The 23128-nt window shown below is 43.7% G+C and overlaps 1 protein-coding gene across 21 annotated transcripts in view; it reads right to left on the bottom strand.

Moving 5' to 3' along the window:
* Window positions 1–23128, bottom strand: part of lrrfip2 (leucine rich repeat (in FLII) interacting protein 2) — a 64045-nt gene that overhangs the window by 955 nt on the left and 39962 nt on the right. For 8 of the 21 annotated variants that reach the window (XM_071379808.1, XM_071379803.1, XM_071379805.1 and 5 more), the window contains 19 exons: window positions 22380–22445; window positions 21951–22040; window positions 21418–21477; window positions 20981–21037; window positions 20816–20857; window positions 20005–20076; window positions 19477–19593; window positions 18942–18983; window positions 18476–18607; window positions 17515–17586; window positions 16139–16309; window positions 7154–7246; window positions 6615–6707; window positions 1792–1893; window positions 1058–1190; window positions 844–893; window positions 628–748; window positions 307–386; window positions 83–187 (listed from right to left, as the gene is read on the bottom strand). In XM_071379808.1, the coding sequence (XP_071235909.1) occupies window positions 83–187; window positions 307–386; window positions 628–748; window positions 844–893; window positions 1058–1190; window positions 1792–1893; window positions 6615–6707; window positions 7154–7246; window positions 16139–16309; window positions 17515–17586; window positions 18476–18607; window positions 18942–18983; window positions 19477–19593; window positions 20005–20076; window positions 20816–20857; window positions 20981–21037; window positions 21418–21477; window positions 21951–22040; window positions 22380–22445 (1698 nt within the window). The remainder of the gene's footprint in view (window positions 1–82; window positions 188–306; window positions 387–627; window positions 749–843; window positions 894–1057; window positions 1191–1791; window positions 1894–6614; window positions 6708–7153; window positions 7247–16138; window positions 16310–17514; window positions 17587–18475; window positions 18608–18941; window positions 18984–19476; window positions 19594–20004; window positions 20077–20815; window positions 20858–20980; window positions 21038–21417; window positions 21478–21950; window positions 22041–22379; window positions 22446–23128) is intronic. The other 13 variants (XM_071379813.1, XM_071379812.1, XM_071379816.1 and 10 more) reach the window with 9 other exon arrangements.

Raw genomic sequence — 23128 nt, 5'->3', positions numbered from 1 at the left:
CTGTGGCAAAAGGAGGGGAATGGTTAGATAACATTTGATGTCAAATCAAACATTGGCCACTGACTTGATTTTGGTTTCCTACCTCTCTTTGAAGTTTCCTTTTTTCAATTTTCAGTTCATCTTCTATTTTCTCTGAGTTTTCCGCCGATGCCTTGTATCTGGACACTTGTCCTTCAAGTCTGTTGATCTGGATATGAGGATAATGAAACAAAGTCCTTCACATACTCATTCAAACACATGTATCCAGTTGGCATATGGTCAGCTAGGGTACATGTGGGCAAGTATGTCAGTGTTGCCATGACTTACGTTTTGTTCCATTGTGCCCATTTCCTGTTCTGCCTTCGAGAGCTTGAACTTGTATTCACTTATCTGTCTGTTGGCATCTCCTGCAGAGAGTAGAACACTTGAGTGAGTACAGTTACCGTACGCAGGACATTAGAATAAAGATGTGAGCCTTGCTGTTAGTTCGTTCTTGGCACATAAGAGATAACTGGCAGCTGCTAATAGGATGTTTTGGACAAGTGGGGTTCTGTGTAATGTAACAAGAAAGTCTTTAGACTAAGTGTTGATGTGTATGCCTCTGTGTTGTGAACTTTTTTTTAAGGTTTGGGCACGAATGAGACTTACTCTGCATCTCGATGACGTGCAGATCAGTGCCATTCTCCATTCTCTCTCCCTCTGTGAAGGCGTTCTCCATCTTCGAGTGCTTCTGCCTTTCATCCTCCAGCTGCATTTTCAACTTCCTGATCTGTGAAACGCCACACATAATTACTTGTAAAACAGCCGCACACGCAGACAGTTCAAAAAGACGACACTTGGGTCAAAGAGGAAAACTACATGTACCTGAGCTAAGAGTTCATCCTTTTCATCCGCAAGCTTTCGTAGCCTAACATCTGCAAAGGAAAGGAAACATATCATTATAAGAGGTTCCTTGCACCTATGGCCAAAGTAATGAAACTCTCCCCCTGGCATTATTGAACAATGCATTACAGATACAAGTTAATTTAGCTGTCCCCATGCTCCCTTTAATAGAGCTCGTTCTGTCCCCTCCACTCACCCAGAGGCCCTTCTCCTGCTGACTCCAGCACCTGGGCAGTCTCCTGTGTGACCACAGTGATCCCTGTGGCTGGGTCGTCGTGGCTGATGTCCCCGTTAGGCATTCCCTCAGGGATGATGACCAGGCCGTGTTTCTAGGAGGAGTCAAAGGAAGACGGGGAGAATCTCAATTGGTGTTGCTCGCCTCCTCTCCTCCGTCCCCCACTCGCCATTTTGAAAAAGGTCAAAAGGTCATCTTCGAGGAGCGGAGGCGAGGAAACAAATGTGCTCGTATGAAATGACTCCACGACGGGCGGAATCCCCAAAGTAATTCAAACTAATGTAGCTGGTTGTGCAAGACATTTTATAGATAAAAGTATTAGTAGCGTAATATCTTTGAGAAAACAGCTGATTTAAACAATGCTAGCTGCCGACGAGAGGTGGCTATTGAGGATAATGTTCAGTTCTACTGCCACAGAGCACACCACGTAGAACTGTTGAGCTTTACGTACTAAGTAACAGTGTACTAAGGTTTCCATTACTGGTACGCAGACTGACAGACACACCCAAGTGTCCAACAAATTTGACATTGGGAGAAACAGTAGGAACAAAACGGCGAGGTACACAAGACATACGACCTACAAGTTGCTTTTTTATCACTGTTTGGTTGCTAGCGAGCTTATTCCTGTAACCAACTTTGTCTACATTATTGGAAATATATAGTACTGTTCCCAGCCCTCTGGTGGTGAGACCTACCTCTCCTGTTTTGGCCTTCGCCTTGATGTCAGCCAGCTCATCTCTGAGCTCATCCCTCTCATTCCTAATGCAATCAAAGTACTCTTTCTGCCTCTCTAAGGCCTGGTGGCCACACGCAGGAGGGAGAAAAGACAAGAGAAAGGAAAGAAAAGAGGCGAGGATAGGTTGGAAAGACTGATATGCGTACATGAATGCACACTAAAATGATATGTTTTTTTGTACATGCACATATGTCTATGCACACACAAAAAGGTACACCAAAATGGTAAGGCTGAGTTGGAAAGGCAAAGTGACAGATGTTAAACACGTGCTCACAGATCAGACGACACAGTGCTGTAAGGGAGAGCTAAAGGCCAACTAACAGACACAACCTGACACTAGACAGGCAAAGCTTTAGGTGTAGGCCTCCATTTTATTTTTTGACTCATGTAAAATGGATCTCATGCTGTCATTTCAGGGTTAATCAAATAGAGTTTTAAGGGAGAAATGCCCATCAATGAGTTGGGCATATGGATCTTTCACCATTTATTTTCATACACGACATATCAAATGCTTGCAGGTGCACATTTTCCCTTGCACTGACTAAACTTTGTGGACTACATTTAAAACCTAGAATGACCACAGCATCCAACTTAAAATGTAAATTAGTGAGCCCACAATCGTCAATTCACATGCACATTAAGGGAAGGTCCAAACTGTGAATTAGAATTGGTCAAAACTACAGGCTATTATCCAGGCTCCCTGTCATGCAACTATGAGAGGCAATAGACTGTTTAGGACCAGTCGATTATCTGATACAGATTTAATTGATCGGTGAATCAGCACCAAGTTTCCTTCAGGCAAATGTATAGGTTGATATGGGTGGTCTGATTCTTGACCCTTCTGCTAAATTGATTTAAAAGGAATTGGACTGGTGTAAGGAATGTGTTGGAAACTTCCTCCAGCCATGCTTGCACCAACCCAATGTTTTAAATACTTGATGGGGGACTGCGGGTCTTTCTATAAAACTAGGACAACTTGTTATAGCTGTTGATGAGTCTGCCAATTTTTGTTCATGTCATTAAGATATAAGGGGATCATAGTTCTATTCAATAAAATGAGTTGGTTTAATCCTTTATCACGGTTGGTGTCTTGACGGATTTGTCCAAAATCGGGTGACAAAACTACTTTTCTGTCCTTACATTTATGGCAGTGTAAGTTGTCATATTAAGCATTGAACTTGTTCCCTCTAAGAATCAGAGATCTAGCAGTAGGACAGTTTTCAGAAATTCAGTAACTATGTAATATTTTGTCTCTCCTTACGTTACGGGGGAAAACAGTTTCGTTTTCATGGGGCACACAAATCCAAAATAATGTATGCATTGCAAAATCGAATGCTTCTAACCGAAAGAGTCACCTTACCTTGGTACTTAAAGCCTAAATTGATACTGTCAACATGGTTCTTCAATAATTATGCATTATACTTGTTGGGATGTGCATTTCATGTCCAGCTGACTAGTTACACTGGAATGTTCACATATCTGATCTAGGAAGGAATTTTCCGCGTGACGGGCTGCTGTTGAACCGCATGCGCTAAGTGTTGGGAGAAAGGCTGAGAATATCTTGGTGTCTCATTCGTTATGCCGGTGAAGACAGTTGTGCCTGGATCAACGTTGGATCTAATACCCTAGCAACTTGATGTTGATAACCTGTTGTCTGCTTGATTTCCAGCAGGGTCTTGTTAGATTTAACAGAGAAAGCATTAGGGTAATGAGTTCATGTTTTCATATGTTTTTGTGCCTTGGATTAGACAGTCTTTTGTGTAGGACAGACGATTGCGCAACACCCAACGCTATTCCTATTAATTATTCTGGATATAATGACAACAATTTACACAGCCGGCTTATTCACAATATGATCTGGTAATGAAATAACATGATACATTTTAATTTTTTAAATAAATGTTAGACCTGCAAATTTAAACAATACAAGATGCTTGAGGTAGCCTACTTGAATTTGGAGCTCAGAAGTACTGGAATGGGCCTAACTTAAATGTGACATTTCCACAATTTGGTGCTTGAAAAGTTGTTATTGTAATTATTGTAGCCAATTTATAAGTTCTCCTGCTCCCTTATAATTGTCTGTGATTTCATGAGAGATGGCCGCTTTCATTTGTTTCCCTGCGCAACTGTGTTGCAGTAAAACAACATGAGGTTATTAGGAGGATGACACCTGTTGTATTCGGCGCATTTAACAAATAAATATTGATTTTGAAATGGTGAGATTAATGTTATAGCTTCATGGCTTTATGTGTGCCTGCGTTGGCTACAGAAAAATCGGCATGCATGCATTCAATCTATTTAGTCAGGCAATGGTCCACATTATTCGGAAAGTATTCAGACCCCTGAAAAATATTTCCTCAGCAATCTACTCACAATACCAAATAATGACTAAGCAAAAACAGGTTCTTAAATGTTTGCTAATAAAAAACATTTACATAAGTATTGATACTCGAAATTGAGCTCAGGTGCATCTTGTTTCCATTGTTCATCCTTGAGATGTTTCTACAACTTGATTGGAGTCCACCTGTGGTAAATTCAATTGATTGGACATGATTTGGAAAGGCACACACCTGTCTATATAAGGTCCCACAGTTGACAGTGCATGTCAGAGCAAAAACCAAGCCATGAGGTCAAAGGAATTGTCCGTAGAGCTCAGAGACAGGATTGTGTCGAGGCACAGATCTGGGGAAGGGTACAAAAAATGTCTGCAGGAACACAGTGGCCTCCATCATTCTTAAATGGAATAAGTTTGGAACCACCAAGACTCTTCCTAGAGCTGGCCGCCCGGCCAAACTGAGCAATCGGGGGAGAACGGCCTTGATTAGGGAGGTGACCAAGAAACCAATGGTCATTCTGACAGAGCTCTAGAGTTCATCTGTGGAAATGGGAGAAACTTCCAGAAGGACAACCATCTGCAGCACTCCACCAATCAAGCCTTTATGGTAGAGTGGCCAGATGGAAGCCACTCCACAGGAAAAGGCACCTAAAGCAACAAGATTCTCTGCTCTGATGAAACCAAGATTGAACTCTTTGGCATGAATGCCAAGCATCATGTCTGGTGGAAACCTGGCACCATCCCTACAGTGAAGCATGGTGGTGGCAGCATCATGCTGTGGGGATGTTTTTCATCAGCAGGAACTGGTAGTCAGGATCGAGGCAAAGATGAATGGAGAAAAGTACAGAGATCCTTGATGAAAACCTGTTCCAGAGCGCTCAGGACCTCAGACTGTGACAAAGCACACAGTCAAGACAACGCAGGAGTGGCTTCGGGACAAGTCTCTGAATGTCCTTGAGTGGCCCAGCGAGAGCCCGGACTTTAACCCGATCGAACATCTCTGGAGAGACCTGAAAATAGCTGTGCAGCGATGCTCCCTAACCAACCTGACAGAGCTTGAGAGCATCTGCAGAGAAGAATGGGAGAAACTCCCCAAATACAGGTGTGCCAAGCTTGTAGCGTCATAGACGAGGCTGTAATTACTGCCAAAGTTGCTTCAACAAAGTACTGAGGGAAGGGTGTGAATACTTATGTTTTTTATAAAAACATTTTTAGAATAAATTAGCAAACATTTCTAAAAACCTGTTTTTGCTTTGTCATTATGGGGTATTTTCTGTAGATTAATGAGGGGAAAAAACTGTTTAATCAATTTTAGAATAAGCCTGTAACCTAACAAAATGTGGAAAAAGTCAAAGGGTCTGAATACTTTCCGAAGGCACTGTATTTTAGAATGTAATAATAATTGAAACATTGGCACGGTCTAAAAAAAAGTGGTAGCTAATGGCCTACTTTCCCCCCCATGCTTTTTGGGGGAGGGGGCTTCTATATTAGGCCCTATATGTACAATTATATAACATTTGAGGTCCTGAAAGTCCTTGAATTTGACTTGCCAATGTCTGTATGAACCCTGCTTAAAGGATGTATAGTCCTAGGCCTATGTTGCTGTATAGGTGGAGTTATGGGTCTATTCACTTTTATTCCTCTACTCATGTGGAACTGCATGAAAATCTTTTTTGTTCAAATCATTTTGTAATATTGATCTCAATGTCACAGATTGTCCCCATCTACACTTTTGGGCAGTGGTGGAAAAAGTACCCAATTGTCATACTTGAGTAAAGTAAAGATACCTTAATAGAAAATTAAGTAAAAGTGAAAGTCACCCAGTAAAATACTGCTTGAGGAAAAGTCTAAAAGTATTTGGTTTTAAATATACTTCAGTATAAAAAAGTAAATGCATTCCAAAAATATACTTGAGTATCTAAAGTAAAAGTATAAATAATTTAATTCCTTATATTAAGCAAACCAGGCTGCACCATTTTCTTGTTGTTTTAAATTCACGGATAGCCAGGGGCACACTTCAACACACCTTTTACCAACAAAGCATGTGTGTTCAGTGAGTCCGCCAGATCAGAGGCAGTAGGGAAGTTGTCTTGACAAGTGTGTGAATTGGACCATTTTTCTGTCCTGCTAAGCATTCAAAATGTAACGAGTATTTTTGGGTGTCAGGGAAAATGTATGGAATAAAAAGTACATTATTTTCTTTAGGAATTTAAAGTAAATGTTGCAAAAAATATATAAATAGTAAGTACAGATACCCCCAAAAATTACTTAAGTAGTACTTTAAAGTATTTTATACCACTGCTTTTGGGTGAAGGGTATTGAATCTGAACACAACTTTTCAAATTCCAGGCATACAACCAAAACTAAGCAAGCTATATCTATCTGAACATGTCTGTGCACATCTATTGCCTCTCACATCCTTCAGAGTCCCTAGCGTGACCTCCTACCCCAATCTTTTTGTCCTTCCAGTTTATCGTTTCCTGCAGGTCAAACACCTCTCTGGTGAAGGTATCTAAGTTAGTCTGGATTTGCTGGTTCTTCTGTAGTGGTATTGCATACAGACAGAGTGAATGGGGATACAGGGTAAAACAATGAAATTGATTAAAAGGATAGAAAGAGACATGACAGGATAAATTTAGAGGAAAAATAAGAAATGCAGATAAAAGACAAAAACATTGAATAGAAATTGAGTGAGAGCGACGAAAGGTAAGAGACCGAAAAAGACCAGAAAATGTTATGGAGAAGAGATCATTTAAATATAGAGAGACGAGGCAAAGAAACATGATAAAGAGCAGACGGAGAAACAGAGTGATGTCAAAAGACACTGGGATGAATGCGAGACTGAGAGAGAGAAGCACAGTCTCACACTTTGGATCCTCATCGAGATACTGCAGTACAGAGACTACAGGACTGTAGAGAATGGAACTGTAGAAAGAGGTGTAGAACAGATTGCCACCAAATGTTTGCTTTCTTAGTGCAGGCATACCTCTATGAGCTCATCTCTCTGGCGGATTCCCTCTTTTAACTCCACTTGTTTGTGCTGCAGGACTGTGCATGTGTGCTTTTGTCTTTCTAGTTCCTGGAATGAAAGAGAAAGGACTGTTGTAAGACTCAATGACAAAGGGCAAAAAATTCATCAAACAATCTAAAGTCTCAACCCCCCCCCCCCCGCAATATTCCATTGGTGTTTACACCTATACCCTTTTACAGACAGACTTCACAGTATCTTTTTATTTTGAACTCATACATTCTTGCAGAGATGAGCCTTTTATATCTCCCGTGCACATGACAGCAAGGGTAGGAGTAGACGTGGGCCAATGTGGGTGGATGTCTATTTTAATAAATCCATTGAATATAAATCAATCACAAAGAATTCCATTAATCATTTGTTTTAGGCAGGTCCTAAGAAACATAAGACTAACAATTTATCTTCAAAAGAATGTCATATTTTTTTGTTTAACTATGTTACTGGTCAGTAAAAGGCTGCATGTAATCTATAGTTGTTTTGTTCATTAAACAAACAAGACACAGGCTATTCTGATCACAGTCAACACACATTTTACAGTAGGCTAAGAATAATGAAATAACAGAATAAAATCCAAGGAATATTTTTTCCCACAGAACTTGCATCTTGGCAACATGTGGAACCTGTCATAATTGTTTTTCTTCTAATAATACCATTTTGAAACAGAGCCCAGGGCAAGCCCATGCTTTTATGATCCACGTTTCATCTCTTTCCAACCCTCACTCTGCTTGGTTACATTGAGTGTATCATCGTCATTATACCGATAGAAAAGAACATCAATCTATATTTGAGTTGTGTTCATATTTCACAACCTCCTCTGGCTTTTGGCGCTGCCTATATTTATTTTTTATTTTATTTTTTTATTTCACCTTTATTTAACCAGGTAGGCTAGTTGAGAACAAGTTCTCATTTGCAACTGCGACCTGGCCAAGATAAAGCATAGCAGTGTGAACAGACAACACAGAGTTACACATGGAGTAAACAATAAACAAGTCAATAACATGGTAGAAAAAAAGAGAATCTATATACAATGTGTGCAAAAGGCATGAGGTAGGCAATAAATCGAATAATTACAATTTAGCAGATTAACACTGGAGTGATAAATCATCAGATGATCATGTGCAAGAAGAGATATTGGTACTGGTGTGCAAAAGAGCAGAAAAGTAAATAAATAAAAGCAGTATGGGGGGTGAGGTAGGTAAATTGGGTGGGTAGTTTACAGATGGACTATGTACAGCTGCAGCGATCGGTTAGCTGCTCGGATAGCAGATTTTTAAAGTTGTTGAGGGAGATAAAAGTCTCCAACTTCAGAGATTTTTGCAATTCGTTCCAGTCGCAGGCAGCAGAGAACTGGAAGGAAAGGCGTCCAAATGAGGTTTTAGCTTTAGGGATGATCAGTGAGATACACCTGCTGGAGCGCGTGCTGCGGGTGGGTGTAGCCATCGTGACCAGTGAACTGAGATAAGGCGGCACTTTACCTAGCATAGCCTTGTAGATGACCTGGAGCCAGTGGGTCTGACGACGAACATGTAGCGAGGGCCAGCCGACTAGGGCATACAGGTCGCAGTGGTGGGTCGTATAAGGTGCTTTAGTAACAAAACGAATGGCACTGTGATAAACTGCATCCAGTTTGCTGAGTAGAGTGTTGGAAGCTATTTTGTAGATGACATCGCCGAAGTCGAGGATCGGCAGGATAGTCAGTTTTACTAGGGTAAGTTTGGCGGCGTGAGTGAAGGAGGCTTTGTTGCGGAATAGAAAGCCGATTCTTGATTTGATTTTGGATTGGAGATGTTTGATATGAGTCTGGAAGGAGAGTTTGCAGTCTAGCCAGACACCTAGGTACTTATAGATGTCCACATATTCTAGGTCGGAACCGTCCAGGGTGGTGATGCTAGTCGGGCGTGCGGGTGCAGGCAGCGAACGGTTGAAAAGCATGCATTTGGTTTTACTAGCGTTTAAGAGCAGTTGGAGGCCACGGAAGGAGTGTTGTATGGCATTGAAGCTCGTTTGGAGGTTAGATAGCACAGTGTCCAAGGAAGGGCCGGAAGTATATAGAATGGTGTCGTCTGCGTAGAGGTGGATCAGGGAATCGCCCGCAGCAAGAGCAACATCATTGATGTATACAGAGAAAAGAGTCGGCCCGAGAATTGAACCCTGTGGTACCCCCATAGAGACTGCCAGAGGACCGGACAACATGCCCTCCGATTTGACACACTGAACTCTGTCTGCAAAGTAGTTGGTGAACCAGGCAAGGCAGTCATTAGAAAAACCGAGGCTACTGAGTCTGCCGATAAGAATATGGTGATTGACAGAGTCGAAAGCCTTGGCCAGGTCGATGAAGACGGCTGCACAGTAATGTCTTTTATCGATGGCGGTTATGATGTCGTTTAGTACCTTGAGCGTGGCTGAGGTGCATCCGTGACCGGCTCGGAAACCGGATTGCACAGCGGAGAAGGTACGGTGGGATTCGAGATGGTCAGTGATCTGTTTGTTGACTTGGCTTTCGAAGACCTTAGATAGGCAGGGCAGGATGGATATAGGTCTGTAACAGTTTGGGTCCAGGGTGTCTCCCCCTTTGAAGAGGGGGATGACCGCGGCAGCTTTCCAATCCTTGGGGATCTCAGATGATACGAAGGAGAGGTTGAACAGGCTGGTAATAGGGGGTGCGACAATGGCGGCGGACAGTTTCAGAAATAGGGGGTCCAGATTGTCAAGCCCAGCTGATTTGTATGGGTCCAGGTTTTCCAGCTCTTTCAGAACATCTGCTATCTGGATTTGGGTAAAGGAGAAGCTGGGGAGGCTTGGGCGAGTAGCAGCGGGGGGGGCGGGGCTGTTGGCCAAGGTTGGAGTCGCCAGGAAGAAGGCATGGCCAGCCATTGAGAAATGCTTGTTGAAGTCTTCGATTATCACGGATTTATCGGTGGTGACCGTGTTACCTAGCCTCAGTGCAGTGGGCAGCTGGGAGGAGGTGCTCTTGTTCTCCATGGACTTTACAGTATCCCAGAACTTTTTGGAGTTAGAGCTACAGGATGCAAATTTCTGCTTGAAAAAGCTGGCCTTTGCTTTCCTGACTGACTGCGTGTATTGGTTCCTGACTTCCCTGAACAGTTGCATATCGCGGGGGCTCTTCGATGCTATTGCAGTTCGCCACAGGATGTTTTTGTGCTGGTCGAGGGCAGTCAGGTCTGGAGTGAACCAAGGGCTATATCTGTTCTTGGTTCTGCATTTTTTGAACGGAGCATGCTTGTCTAATATGGTGAGGAAGTAACATTTAAAGAATGACCAGGCATCCTCAACTGACGGGATGAGGTCAATATCCTTCCAGGGTACCCGGGCCAGGTCGATTAGAAAGGCCTGCTCGCAGAAGTGTTTTAGGGAGCGTTTGACAGTGATGAGGGGTGGTCGTTTGACCGCAGACCCGTGGCGGATACAGGCAATGAGGCAGTGATCGCTGAGATCTTGATTGAAGACAGCAGAGGTGTATTTGGAGGGCAGGTTGGTCAGGATAATGTCTATTAGGGTGCCCATGTTTACGGATTTAGGGTTGTACCTGGTGGGTTCCTTGATGATTTGTGTGAGATTGAGGGCATCAAGCTTGGATTGTAGGACTGCCGGGGTGTTAAGCATATCCCAGTTTAGGTCACCTAACAGAACAAACTCTGAAGCTAGATGGGGAGCGATCAATTCACAGATGGTGTCCAGGGCACAGCTGGGAGCTGAGGGGGGTCGGTAGCAGGCGGCAACAGTGAGAGACTTATTTCTGGAGAGATTAATTTTTAAAATTAGAAGTTCGAACTGTTTGGGCATAGACCTGGAAAGTATGACAGAACTTTGCAGGCTATCTCTGCAGTAGATTGCAACTCCTCCCCCTTTGGCAGTTCTATCTTGACGGAAAGTGTTATAGTTGGGTATGGAAATCTCAGAATTTTTGGTGGCCTTCCTAAGCCAGGATTCGGACACGGCAAGGACATCAGGATTGGCAGAGTGTGCTAAAGCGGTGAGTAAGGCAAACTTAGGGAGGAGGCTTCTGATGTTGACATGCATGAGGCCAAGGCTTTTTCGATCGCAGAAGTCAACAAATGAGGGTGACTGGGGACATGCAGGGCCTGGGTTTACCTCCACATCACCCGAGGAACAGAGGAGTAGTAGGATGAGGGTGCGGCTAAAGGCTATCAAAACTGGTCGCCTAGAGCGTTGGGGACAAAGAATAAAAGGAGCAGATTTATGGGCGTGGTAGAATAGATTCTGGGCATAATGTGCAGACAGGGGTATGGAGGGGCGCGGGTACAGCGGAGGCAAGCCCAGGCACTGGGTGATGATAAGAGAGGTTGTATCTCTGGACATGCTGATCTCAATGGGTGAGGTCACCGCATGTGTGGGGGGTGGGACAAAGGGGGTATCAGAGGTACGGAGAGTGGAACTACAGGGTCCATTGCAAACCAAAACAATGACAATGAAAACTAGCCTGAACAACAGTATGCAAGGCATATTGATATTTGAGAGAGACATACAATAAGGCATAAAGTGATTGCAGGTCTTGATTGGGAGAGCTAGCTAAAACAACAGGTAAGATAACAGCAGCAATAACAGGGTGCTAGTCTGACACAGCAACAACAGGTAAAAAATGGCGATGACTAGGCAGAGAGGGTCGGATTAACTACACACAGATCCTGAGTTAAAGCACAGAGCCGACAGATAAGACACAAATAAACAGAATGGAGTACCGTGAATTAATGGACAGTCAAGCATGCATCAGCTATGTAGCCACGTGATCATAGTGTCCAGGGGGCAGCCGTAGATGGAGCAGAGGAGGCCTCCACTAAGCTAGCACGCGGCGTGTAAAGTTAGTAGCCCGGGGGGTGGTCTGCTCAGACGGAGGGGGTCTGCTCAGACGTGGTTGTGTCGACAGAGAATCCAAGCCAGATGGCGATGGCGAAAGAGAGGTTGTGAATTGTAGAATAGTGTTTGCTAACTGGTGCTAGCTTCGTGGCAGTGGCACTAGCTCTTCAGCTAGCCGGCAGATGGGCCTAGCTCGAGGCTAGCTGAAGGCTAACTGGTGCTTGCTTCGGGACAGAGGTGTTAGCCAGTAGTAGCCACTCGGTTGCAGCTAGCTAGCTGTGATGATACGGTGTAATTGTCCAGAGCTTGCGTCAGGAATCCGGTGATGTGGTAGAGAAAAAGCAGTCCTATATGCGGTCGTGGACTTCAGGAAACAGCAGAGGGAGCACCCCCCCTATCCACATCGAGGGGACAGCAGTGGAGAAGGTGGAACGTTTTAAGTTCCTCGGCGTACACATCACGGACAAACTGAAATGGTCCACCCACACAGACAGTGTGGTGAAGGCGGCGGAAGGGCGCCTCTTCAACCTCAGGAGGCTGAAGAAATTTGGCTTGTCACCCAAAACCCTGACAAACCTTTACAGATGCACAATTGAGAGCATCCTGTCGGGCTGTATCACCGCCCACAACTGCAGGCCTCTCCAGAGGGTGGTGCGGTCTGCACAACACATCACCGGGGGCAAACTACCTGCCCCCCAGGACACCTACAACACCCGATGTCACAGGAAGGCCAAAAAGGTCATCAAGGACAACAAACAACCGAGCCACTGCCTGTTCACCACGCTACCATCCAGAAGGCGAAGTCAGTACAGGTGCATCAAATCTGGGAACGAGAGACTGAAAAACAGCTTCTATTCTCACGGCCATCAGACTGTTAAAACAGCCATCACTAACACAGAGAGGCTGCTGCCTACATACAGACTTGAAATCATTGGCCACTTTAATAAATGGATCACTAGTCACTTTAATAATGTGTACATATCTTGCATTACTTATCTCATATGTATATGTATATTTTCTTATTCCATTCCTTTACTTTGATGTGTGTGTATAAGGTAGTTGTGGAATTGTTAGATATTGCTGCACAAGAATTTCTCTACACCCGCAATAACATCTGCTAACCATATGTATGTGACCAATAAAATTGGATTTGAAGTAAAATAACAGGCCTACACTTGATTTAGGCTACATTATTGCATGCTAAACGTTTCTGATCAGAGATAGATGAGCAAACGAATAAAGATGAGCCATACCACCTCCACTGATTTGCCCAGACAGAGAATTAACCGAATATACAGAGAGAACCAGAGAAACAAAATCACATTGATTAAGACAAGTACAGGCGTTTTGGTCAGGAGTAGGCTACTAAGTGACAGCGAGGAAAGAGAAAAATAATCCACTTGTTAAGCTACATAACATGCTGGCAAAACGTGCTCATAAATGAGCCAACTAGACGAGATGATCATGAACAGCACTCACCTCAACTTAGCTGACATTTCCGAGGCCTAACAAATATTCAAACGGAGATTCAGTGAAAAGAAAAATCGGACATTCATTAAATGATTTATCAAGACCCCGCGCATGTCACAAAGCAGAGCGAAACAGTGCTGAAATAGTTGACCACACACGGTAGATTATTGCTTCAATCAAATGTATTACAACAATTGGATGACTTTGGGAGTTTCAGTAAGCAAGAGTATGCCTTCAATTGCATTAGCCTACTTTATTCCAATGTTTAATTATTCCTACAGCCATTCTTTATGGATCCATCCAGTTGTGGTTAAGAAAACAGTGCATGTGGTGGGCTATGTGAAGAGATGGGTGAAGTGCCATGCCTCGCAAAGTTTACAACTGCCAGGATGATAGTAAGCCGTACACACAATTTTACCGCAATCATGATTAAACTCACAAAAAAAGATAATTCGTAATAATCCAAATAACTTCACTGTAAAGGGTTTAAACACTGTTTCCAATGCTTGTTCAATGAACCATAAACAATTAATGAACATGCACCTGTGGAACGGTCGTTAAGACACTAACAGCTTACAGACGGTAGGCAATTAAGGTCACAGTTATGAAAACTTAGGACACTAAAGAGGCCTTTCTACTGTTTCTGAAAAACACCAAAAGAAAGATGCCCAGGGTCCCTGCTCATCTGCGTGAATGTGCCTTAGGCATGCTGCAAGGAGGCATGAGGACTGCAGATGTGGCCAGGGCAATAACTTGCAATGTCCGTACTGTGAGACGCCTAAGACAGCGCTACAGGGAGACAGGACGGACAGCTGATCGCCCTCGCAGTGGCACACCGCGTGTAACACCTGCACATCAGAACATCACACCTGCGGGACAGGTACAGGATGGCAACAACAACTGCCCGAGTTACACCAGGAACGCACTATCCCTCCATCAGTGCTCAGACTGTCCGCAATAGGCTGAGAGAGGCTGGACTGAGGGCTTGTAGGCCTGTTGTAAGGCAGGTCCTTACCAGACATCACCGGCAACAACCTCGCCTATGGGCACAAACCCACCGTCGCTGGACCAGACAGGACTGGCAAAAAGTGCTCTTCACTGAAGAGTGGCGGTTTTGTCTCACCAGGGGTGATGGTACACCCATTGTCAGCAGAGAGCAGTAGATATCATGGTCAGACTGACTATGGTGCAGTGCCTTCCACTAATATTGGCACCCTTGGTAAATATGAGCAAAACAGGCTGTGAAAAAAATTATTGTTTATCCTCTTGGTGTTTCATTAAAAAATCTAATCTAAGTAAACTAATTGAAAGAAAAAAAATTATTCTTATAAAACAAATATTTCTCAAATATATGTGTGCCACAATTATTGGCACCCAGTCATTAAATACTTTGTGCAACTTCCCTTTGCCAAGATAACAGCTATGAGTCTTCTCCTATAATGCGTAATAAGGTTGGAGAACACATGGCAAGGGATCCGAGACCATTCCTCCATACAGAATCTCTCCAGATCCCAAGGTCCATGGAGTCCATGATACTATGTATTCTAACAAGTTGTCCAGGGCCTTTGGAAGAAAAACAGCCCCACAACATCAAAGATCCACCTCCATAGTTCACAGTGGGGATGAGGTACTTTTCTGCATGGCTATCTTTGTCTACGCCAAACCCACCTCTGGTGATTGTTTCCAAAAAGCTCTATTTTGGTCTCATCTGACCATAGAACCTGGTCCCAATGAAAGTTCCAGTAACGTTTGGCAAACTGTAGGCGCTTGAGTTTGTCGTTTGATGACAGCAAAGGCTTTTTTTTATGGCAACCCTCCCAAACAACATGTGGTTATGTCTGATCTTAGTTTTGGAGACATTCTGACTAAGATCCAAGTAACGTCTGCAATTCTCCAGCTGTGATCCTTAGAGATTTGTTGGCCACTCTAACCATCCTCCTCCCTGTGCGCGGGGTCAATATAAACACACTTTCTCTTCCAGACCACATGTTAACATCTCCAGTTGCTTTAAACTTCTTAATTATATCCCTGATAGTGGAAATGGGCATTTTCAAACGTTGAGCTATTTTCTTATAGCCATTTCCTGATTTGTGCAGCTCAACAACCTTTTGTCGCACATCATTACTGTATTCTCGGGTCTTTCCCATAGTGAAACAGGAAGTCATGGCTTACCTCTTAAGTGTTCCTAATCACTCAGAACTTAAAGACGTAAAACATGAATGGGAATACACTTCAGTTAGATTTTACTTAAGAATTTCTAGAGGTGCCAATAATTGTGGCACACTTTTCAGAGAAAAATAGTTATTTCATTTATTTCACCTTTATTTTTATTTATTTATTACTATTTTTTTTTTTTTTTTATCATCTTACTTCAATTAAAAAGTTAGATTTTTGTGAATATTTTGAATGATAGACCAAGAGGATAAACAGCAAAAAAATGAATTCCCACAGCCCGTTTTTCTCATATTTACCAAGGGTGCCAATATTACTGGAGGGCACTGTGTGTGGACAAGTTGATAATGTGGTTGGAGACTTTGCTGCAATTTGTATATACTCGCCTCGGTCCGAGTTTGCATGTGTTAACACCAGATGATAAAGGTTATCTACGATGCTGTGTGTGTGTGTTTAACACTTCACCTTAGACTTGTCCTCAGTTTCCCTCCGCATCTCGGCCATCTGCTCTTCCATCTCCTCGATCACGTCCTTGAGCGTGTCCACGTTGTAGACGAGGTTGGCTTTGTCGTTGTCCAGCTGTGCGTTCGATACCATGGCCTTTTTATACTTCTCCTCCACCTCCGAGAGCGACTCCTACCAGGGACACACACAGACGTTTACACACTTAACCATGGTGGGAACTAGCATAGAAAAAGAACGACTATTATTACTATAGTAATTACATTTATTTATGGGAGATACAGCTACACGACCACACTGGTAATAGAACACTACATTTACTCTTACATTCCTTTAGTATCTCAACTAGGAAACCATGTTTGGGATGTTGGAAAAACACTGGCGACAGACAGACACTGCTATAGATGTTGGGTAGGGTGCAGTTCAGTTAAAATGTAACCTTTATTTTTCAGTCTCACCTTCAAATGAGTTCAATTCAATATGACGCATTTTAACAGTGACTAGAGCTCTTGCGCTAAATGAACAATACTAATATAAAAAAAACATACAATTTATGTACACTAGTAATATCTTAAATAAGACCTAAAACAGAGGAAAGGCTCTATCTCAAGGGTTCCACCAGTTGTCCATCTCAGGTTTGATTGTGTTTAAGAATCTGGGGTGGTTGAAACGTCATCACAATGCTCCCCACCTTGGAATTGTCTCACATTGTAATCAATGACAAAACCCGAGATGGACAAGTGATAAAAACTGATACACTTGATACCAATTGTGGATTGATTCATTCGGAGGAATGATTCAAGGCAGTGATGAAAAGGCATCTGGGGGAAAAAAAACTACTCGAGGCCAAAGAACAAAAATATATCAAAACATGAGCAAGTTCAGCTATTGGGTTAGTAAAGTACTTTTTTTTTTAAACACAAATTTACTTCCTCAGACTCAGAGAAAAGTGACATTTTTAGGGTGGCTACAGAAAAGAAGCCAGGAGGCCATTCAGTGCTGTGTGAATGAAAGCTTGTCGTCATTTTCTGGGTAGGACTACAAACCCTGAAACCCATCCAACAGGCAGAGGATTGCTGCAAGACAAGACAATTCTTAGTCTTGCTCTTACCCCCAAGCACTGCTGGGGTTCAAGCAAGGCTTTCCATCCTTTCCATTACCAGTGAGTTTCAAACTGAGCAAGAAAGGTCATGCAGGGAACATGCCATCAGACAGGGAGCCAAGATAGAAATGAGTGCTTTTGGTGTTACAGTTAGCGGTTAGTCAGTGGAGCCCTAGAGGGGGTGAGGGAGGGGGAGACGTAGGTACAGTGGGGTTAGTGATGCCATAAGGCTCCCAGAGGACAAGAGAAGGCATGCTGCGAGCTCAGGCCCCTCTACCTTCAGCTCTTTAAGCCCCTGCATGTACCGCCCCTCTACATCCTGAATCTGGTCCTTTAGATCATAGATATCCTGTAGAGCAGACGGGAGGAAGGGTTGGTTGGGGCGAATCGGGGGAAACCAGGGAGAATTAAGGACAGATGGACAGATTTAAGACAGAGCACCCGTGCTGTTGGCATCTGAAGACAGTCATTTACCCAACGGTATGCACAGGCATACACAAGGACAGCTTTATAGGAAGTCGAAGAAACATGTCACTTCCAGTCTTCCCGTGCATACATGGAGTCAACACGTAACGTTCCAGATCATCTCTGAACTCAAATAAAACAGTAGTGAGGAAAAGAGTAAACTACTACACATGGTTCACTGTAAAAAGTAACTTATATTTCAAATCGATTTGACATTTGAATGTTATTAGTGTTTTAGATTACATTGGTACTGATACTGGTACTGACACACAACTCTTATCTAACCGTATAATGACAGGTTGTAATTAAACCTTGTAATCAATGAAATGTATTCATATAGACCTTTTTTTTATTTTTATTTTTATATATTTATTTTTTTACATCAGCCGATGTCAAAGTGCTATAAAGAAACCCAGCCTAAAACCCCAAACAGCAAGCAATGCAGATGTAGACGCACGGTGGCTAGGAAAAACTCAGTTGAAAGGCAGAGGAACCTAGGTAGAAACCTAGAGGAAACAAGCTCTGAGGGGTGGCCAGTCCTCTTCTGGCTGTGTCGGGTTGAGATTATAACAGTACATGGCCAAGATGTTCAAACATTCATAGATGACAAGCAGGGTCAAATAATAATAATAATAATCACAGTGGTTGTAGAGGGGGCAACAGGTCAGCACCTCAGGAGTAAATGTCAGTTGGCTTTTCGTAGCTGAGCATTCAGAGTGGTGTTTATGCAATGGTGTTTATGCAACTGGTGGTGGTGGTGTGTGTATGTGTACCCTCAATTCACTCAGACTGGTGTCAGGATCGACAATGCTGCCTGTGTCTGCACTGCCCCGTCTCGAGGAGGTCCCCCCCAGGGAGGCCAGTGTGGCCGGGGAGAGGCCGGGAGTGGTGCAGCGCGAGGATGGCTAGAAAAGAAAACAACACAAAGCACCTTAGTCAAGAGCTCAAGTCAACGCAGTACATAACGGACACACCCCAGGACTGTCATTCAACACTGACACTACTGGGCCCTGGCTTAACTGATCCACCCATTCAGTTCCAACCAGCCCCACTAAGATTATATATCACCCCGGTATTACCACAGCTCTATGCGGAGGATATGAGGAAACTTAACAATATGGACCTGAACGGTGTGGCGATTTAATGATTTAGACCTACATTGGTCACGGTCATCATTGATACAAATAAAATGGCCTGAAGACACGAAAACGGGATCTCTCCCCTGCTTGTTGTACTCACCCGGCTGTAGTCTACGAAGGTCTTATCACATTTTTCATCCAGCTGAAAAGAAACAAGGAAACAACCATTTAAAAACAGACATGCCGACGGCCTCCGCATGCGTGAACTGATTTCGTATCCAAAGTGGCACATGCTTGATGCCAAACCTGATCACACCCTGCAAATCTGTTAGTAGATGGGGTATGAATTAGGGACTGCTGCATGTTCATAGATCATACCAGGCATAGACACACAGGTTATTAAGAACAGAGAACTTTATTCAATTGTCTTTATTTGCAGCAAACACATGCTTTGAAGACACAAAACTAGCCATAATGCTATTCATAACTAGCCTAGTCCCAGATCTGTTATGTGCTAAATAGCCAACACATTGACAATGACTATAGGAGTTGGCTATACAGCAAGCACATAACTGGGCATCAGTATGAAAACACAGGCTGTGAGAAATCGTCCCAAAACACTGTGTGTTACGTGTCCACAACTGCAATCCAGTGCATTCCATCGCACGCCAGTGTGTTGATGGCGGGTAACTTACAGCGTCCAGGTCGTCTGGGATACACAGGTCATCCAGGTCAGACACCACGCTGCCCCTGCGGTTGGAGCGGCTGAAATAGTCAGCGGCCGACTCACTGACGTCAGAGAAATCAGACGACTATTGAGCAGATACAGGGTGGGGGGGGACAGACGGATGGTAGAGATAGTGAACGAGGGAGAGGAAGGAAATGAGGTCAGAGGAAAACATGGAAAGTCTAAGAGAGAGAGAGCCATAGGGCATAGGCCTACATCCAGTCAGTGTGTAATGAAATGTCAACTAAAGGGTAAAAAATAATAAAAAGGAACCGAATAGATACGTTGTCCATTTTACAACGGAAATTGAAAAGGATAGAATGAAGCCTGCATATAACGGTGGGTGCTGCACACAGACAAGATAGCAGCAAGGCACACCCAAAAAGGTCCCCAAAAGGGAGAGATCCAAAGTAAATAACCCATATATAAACCCTAGAAACAGTGCCTGTAACTATTAATTCCCCCTCCAGAGCCTAACCTAACCCCAGGGTCTCACCACGCTGTCTCTCCTGCCGCGACTGTAGCGCTCCTGGGACACGGTGCTGGCAGTGTCGTCGTCAGAGGAGTTCTGTGAGGAGCATGAACAGTCAGGATCCCCCCCCTTATCAGAGTACTGTGTCCACATGCACTTGGCACACACCTCACCGACAGTGAAAAGGAGTCTCCGTTCACACACGTCAAATCAGATGCATTTTCATTTGCTACTGAAGCTCTCGAGCTGTGATGACCTTTACAAGCTAATAAAGCCTACTGGCATTCTGTATCTGGATTATACAACAAAAACTACTTTTTAGGTCCATCAGGTCGTGTAATTAGGCTGATCTGACCAAATAATACGGAGTAGAACTCGAACAAATTGACGAGAGAGTAGTCCCATCAGCCTACATCGTCTTGACCTGTAAACCACTGCGTGCAACACATGGCACCTCAAAACCACAAATGCAATAAAGTGAAAGATACTATACACTTTGCCAATTAATTGTCTATCCAGTCACTGCTATATATTAAAAATGTGCAAGGCACTTAACCCTAATTTGCCGCATGGGCGCCGTGCTACTATGGCTGACTGTAAAACACCACATTTCACTGCACCTATCCAGTGTGTGACAACAAAACATCAATTTATGCACCCCTAGGCGTGACGTGAGGATGCCTAGGGAAGAGGGTGTAGGTAGGTAGCCTGTTAGTAATGGCAGTGTGTGGGTTTAAGTATGGTGGAGAGTCTCAGTTCCAGGCTTGGGAGTATGGTAATGCCAGACTAGGTTAGTGTACACCATGCAGGTGGTGTGACTGAATATGGGGCTCACCACAGGGCTGCTCCGGGTGGAGCACCAGCTGTACTCAGAGGGCTGTAGTGGGAAGGGGGACACACACACACAGCATTGACAGGGTGGGGACACAGACAGGCCAGTATGCTGCTGGCCCTGGTGACATCATTAAACACTATTCAATTAGACACACAGAACACTTACGGTATGCACTTGAGAACCAGTGTACGAGCCATACAGACCGTCGTCATTTATAGAAGCCTGAAGGCACAAGGGAGAGAGCATCCAGAACTCAGCAACGCACAAGAGGGAGCAACGACCTCAGTCAGAGAATCTTACAGGCCGAGTAGCACGCCTTTCTCAATACTAACTAAATATAAACAGTGGGATGTTTCCTGCATCAACCGATTGCTGTAGTTATTCTTAGTAGAAAGCCACTGATCTGACAAAAAGCCATATATCTTATCAATCATAGCCCACCAGACCGCATAACCTCGGCCCCACTAAGTGGCCACGGTGACCATTGGACCCAAATATAAATGACCTAGGGAGAACCCTGCCCATGGCTATCAGATGTATCAGAGAGGACTGGGGTCTGGTCTTCTTTGAAGGTGATATGAAGGCATGAGTGCGACACTGACCAGGCTGTAGCTGCGCGTCAGCCCCGAACCAGAGCCAGCGGTGGAGGCCACAGACGGGGCCTGTGAGGAGGGGAGAGGTAGAGGAGAAGGGGTGTGGGACAGTTAGAGGACAGCCACAGAAAGCAGGGGTGGGGAGTTGGTAGGAAAGTGTCCCCAGTGTGAGGAGAAACAAACGCCATTTCCCTGAGGCCCTGAGAATACGACTACAGAGTGAAGCGACCGTCCCCGTCAACTGAAAATGGATGAGGTGTTGCATGTACGTCATTGAGCTCCAACAGCAACTTCATTATAATGAATAACTAACTACTGTAAACCTTTGAGTGCAAACACACACGGACACTATAAAAGCCCTCTGGGCGTAGTTAACCATTCACAAAGGGCCACCTCAAATGCCGTTTATACGTCCCATAAACTTGAGTAGATAAAAAACGCTATTCTTCTTTAAGTAGTTTCAGTTCAACTAACTAGCTTTCGCCACTTCATCTAGACAGGGAAGGGCTAGAAATAGGCCAGGACTGTAGAGAAGGACAAACCCGAGGCTGATAGGTGGAAGTAGTGGGAGCAGGAAGTTTGGTGGTGTTCTTTAAGCTGCTGTAGTTCCTCTGATCGTGGTACAAGCCAGTCTGGAGGAGGGAGAGGATGAGTGGAATAGTATGATATGACCATAAACAGAGACAGGGGGAAATGAATAATGCACAATAACATGCCAAAGCTGTGACATGCCTTTCCATCTTTATTTCGGAATTTTGCACTATCAAAAATTGAAAGTATCACAGGGCACGGATTATGTCTATAACGGAACAATTATATAATACATAAAGCGTGCACAGAGAGAGAAAAACAACTTCCTAGATAGATTTTCTCAATTACATTGGCCACCAATGTAAATAGGTCCAATTAACTGCTTCCAGTTAGGCACCCAGAAAAGCTCACACTAGGAGAGAACACACACACACACTGACCAGCAGGCCCTTCCTGGAGCTGCTGGACACGGGAGTCTTCTTATGCAGGTCGTTGTACACAGAGCTCTGGCATGGAAGAGAGGTCATGAATGGGGGAACAACAGAAGTTAACTCACGCTACCAAAGCAAATCTTACTTAGGGTCACAGTGACCCAAGACCCAAAGCAATGGAAAGTTGCAATAATGTTTCCAGAATTATACAATTACTCCTGTCTGAACACTGACTGAATTTGGGCAGCATACGCACCAAATATTGAACAGCTTGTTGCTTTGCGGCTATAGAAATATAATCAATAGAACCCAGCTAGCACATAACGTTCTGAGAACCATGTTTCATAGAGCTTGGTGAGTGTGTTTGTCCTATCGTTATTTTGCATACAACCTTCCCATAAGGTTTCCTCATGGTTCTATTTAAACTAATACTCTCAAATTGTTCAGAGAACGTTAACAAACAACGTTCTTCTATGGGAGTCCAGTACTTTAGCATAACGTTTTCTGCAGACTTCATGGTTCAATTTCAAGTCCAGTTCTCAGAACATTAAGAAAACTTTCCATAAAAAACCCCCCAGAAAACATTAGTAACGTTCAAAGAACGTTCTAAAGTTATTTAAAATCATACATTCTGTTCCCAACATCAAAACTCTCAATCCTCTATCTTGTTAAGTGTGTTCTGGTGTGTAGGCTGCGCCCACTAATTGGCCACACCTTATTTTAATATGTGCTAGTTTTCATTTGAAAATGTGGCTGTT

This window comes from Salvelinus alpinus, chromosome 32 (assembly GCF_045679555.1).
Source record: "Salvelinus alpinus chromosome 32, SLU_Salpinus.1, whole genome shotgun sequence".
Classification (NCBI taxonomy): domain Eukaryota; kingdom Metazoa; phylum Chordata; class Actinopteri; order Salmoniformes; family Salmonidae; genus Salvelinus; species Salvelinus alpinus.
The sequence above is the reverse complement of the archived record's forward strand: the minus strand, read 5'-3'. Positions and strand labels throughout refer to the sequence as shown.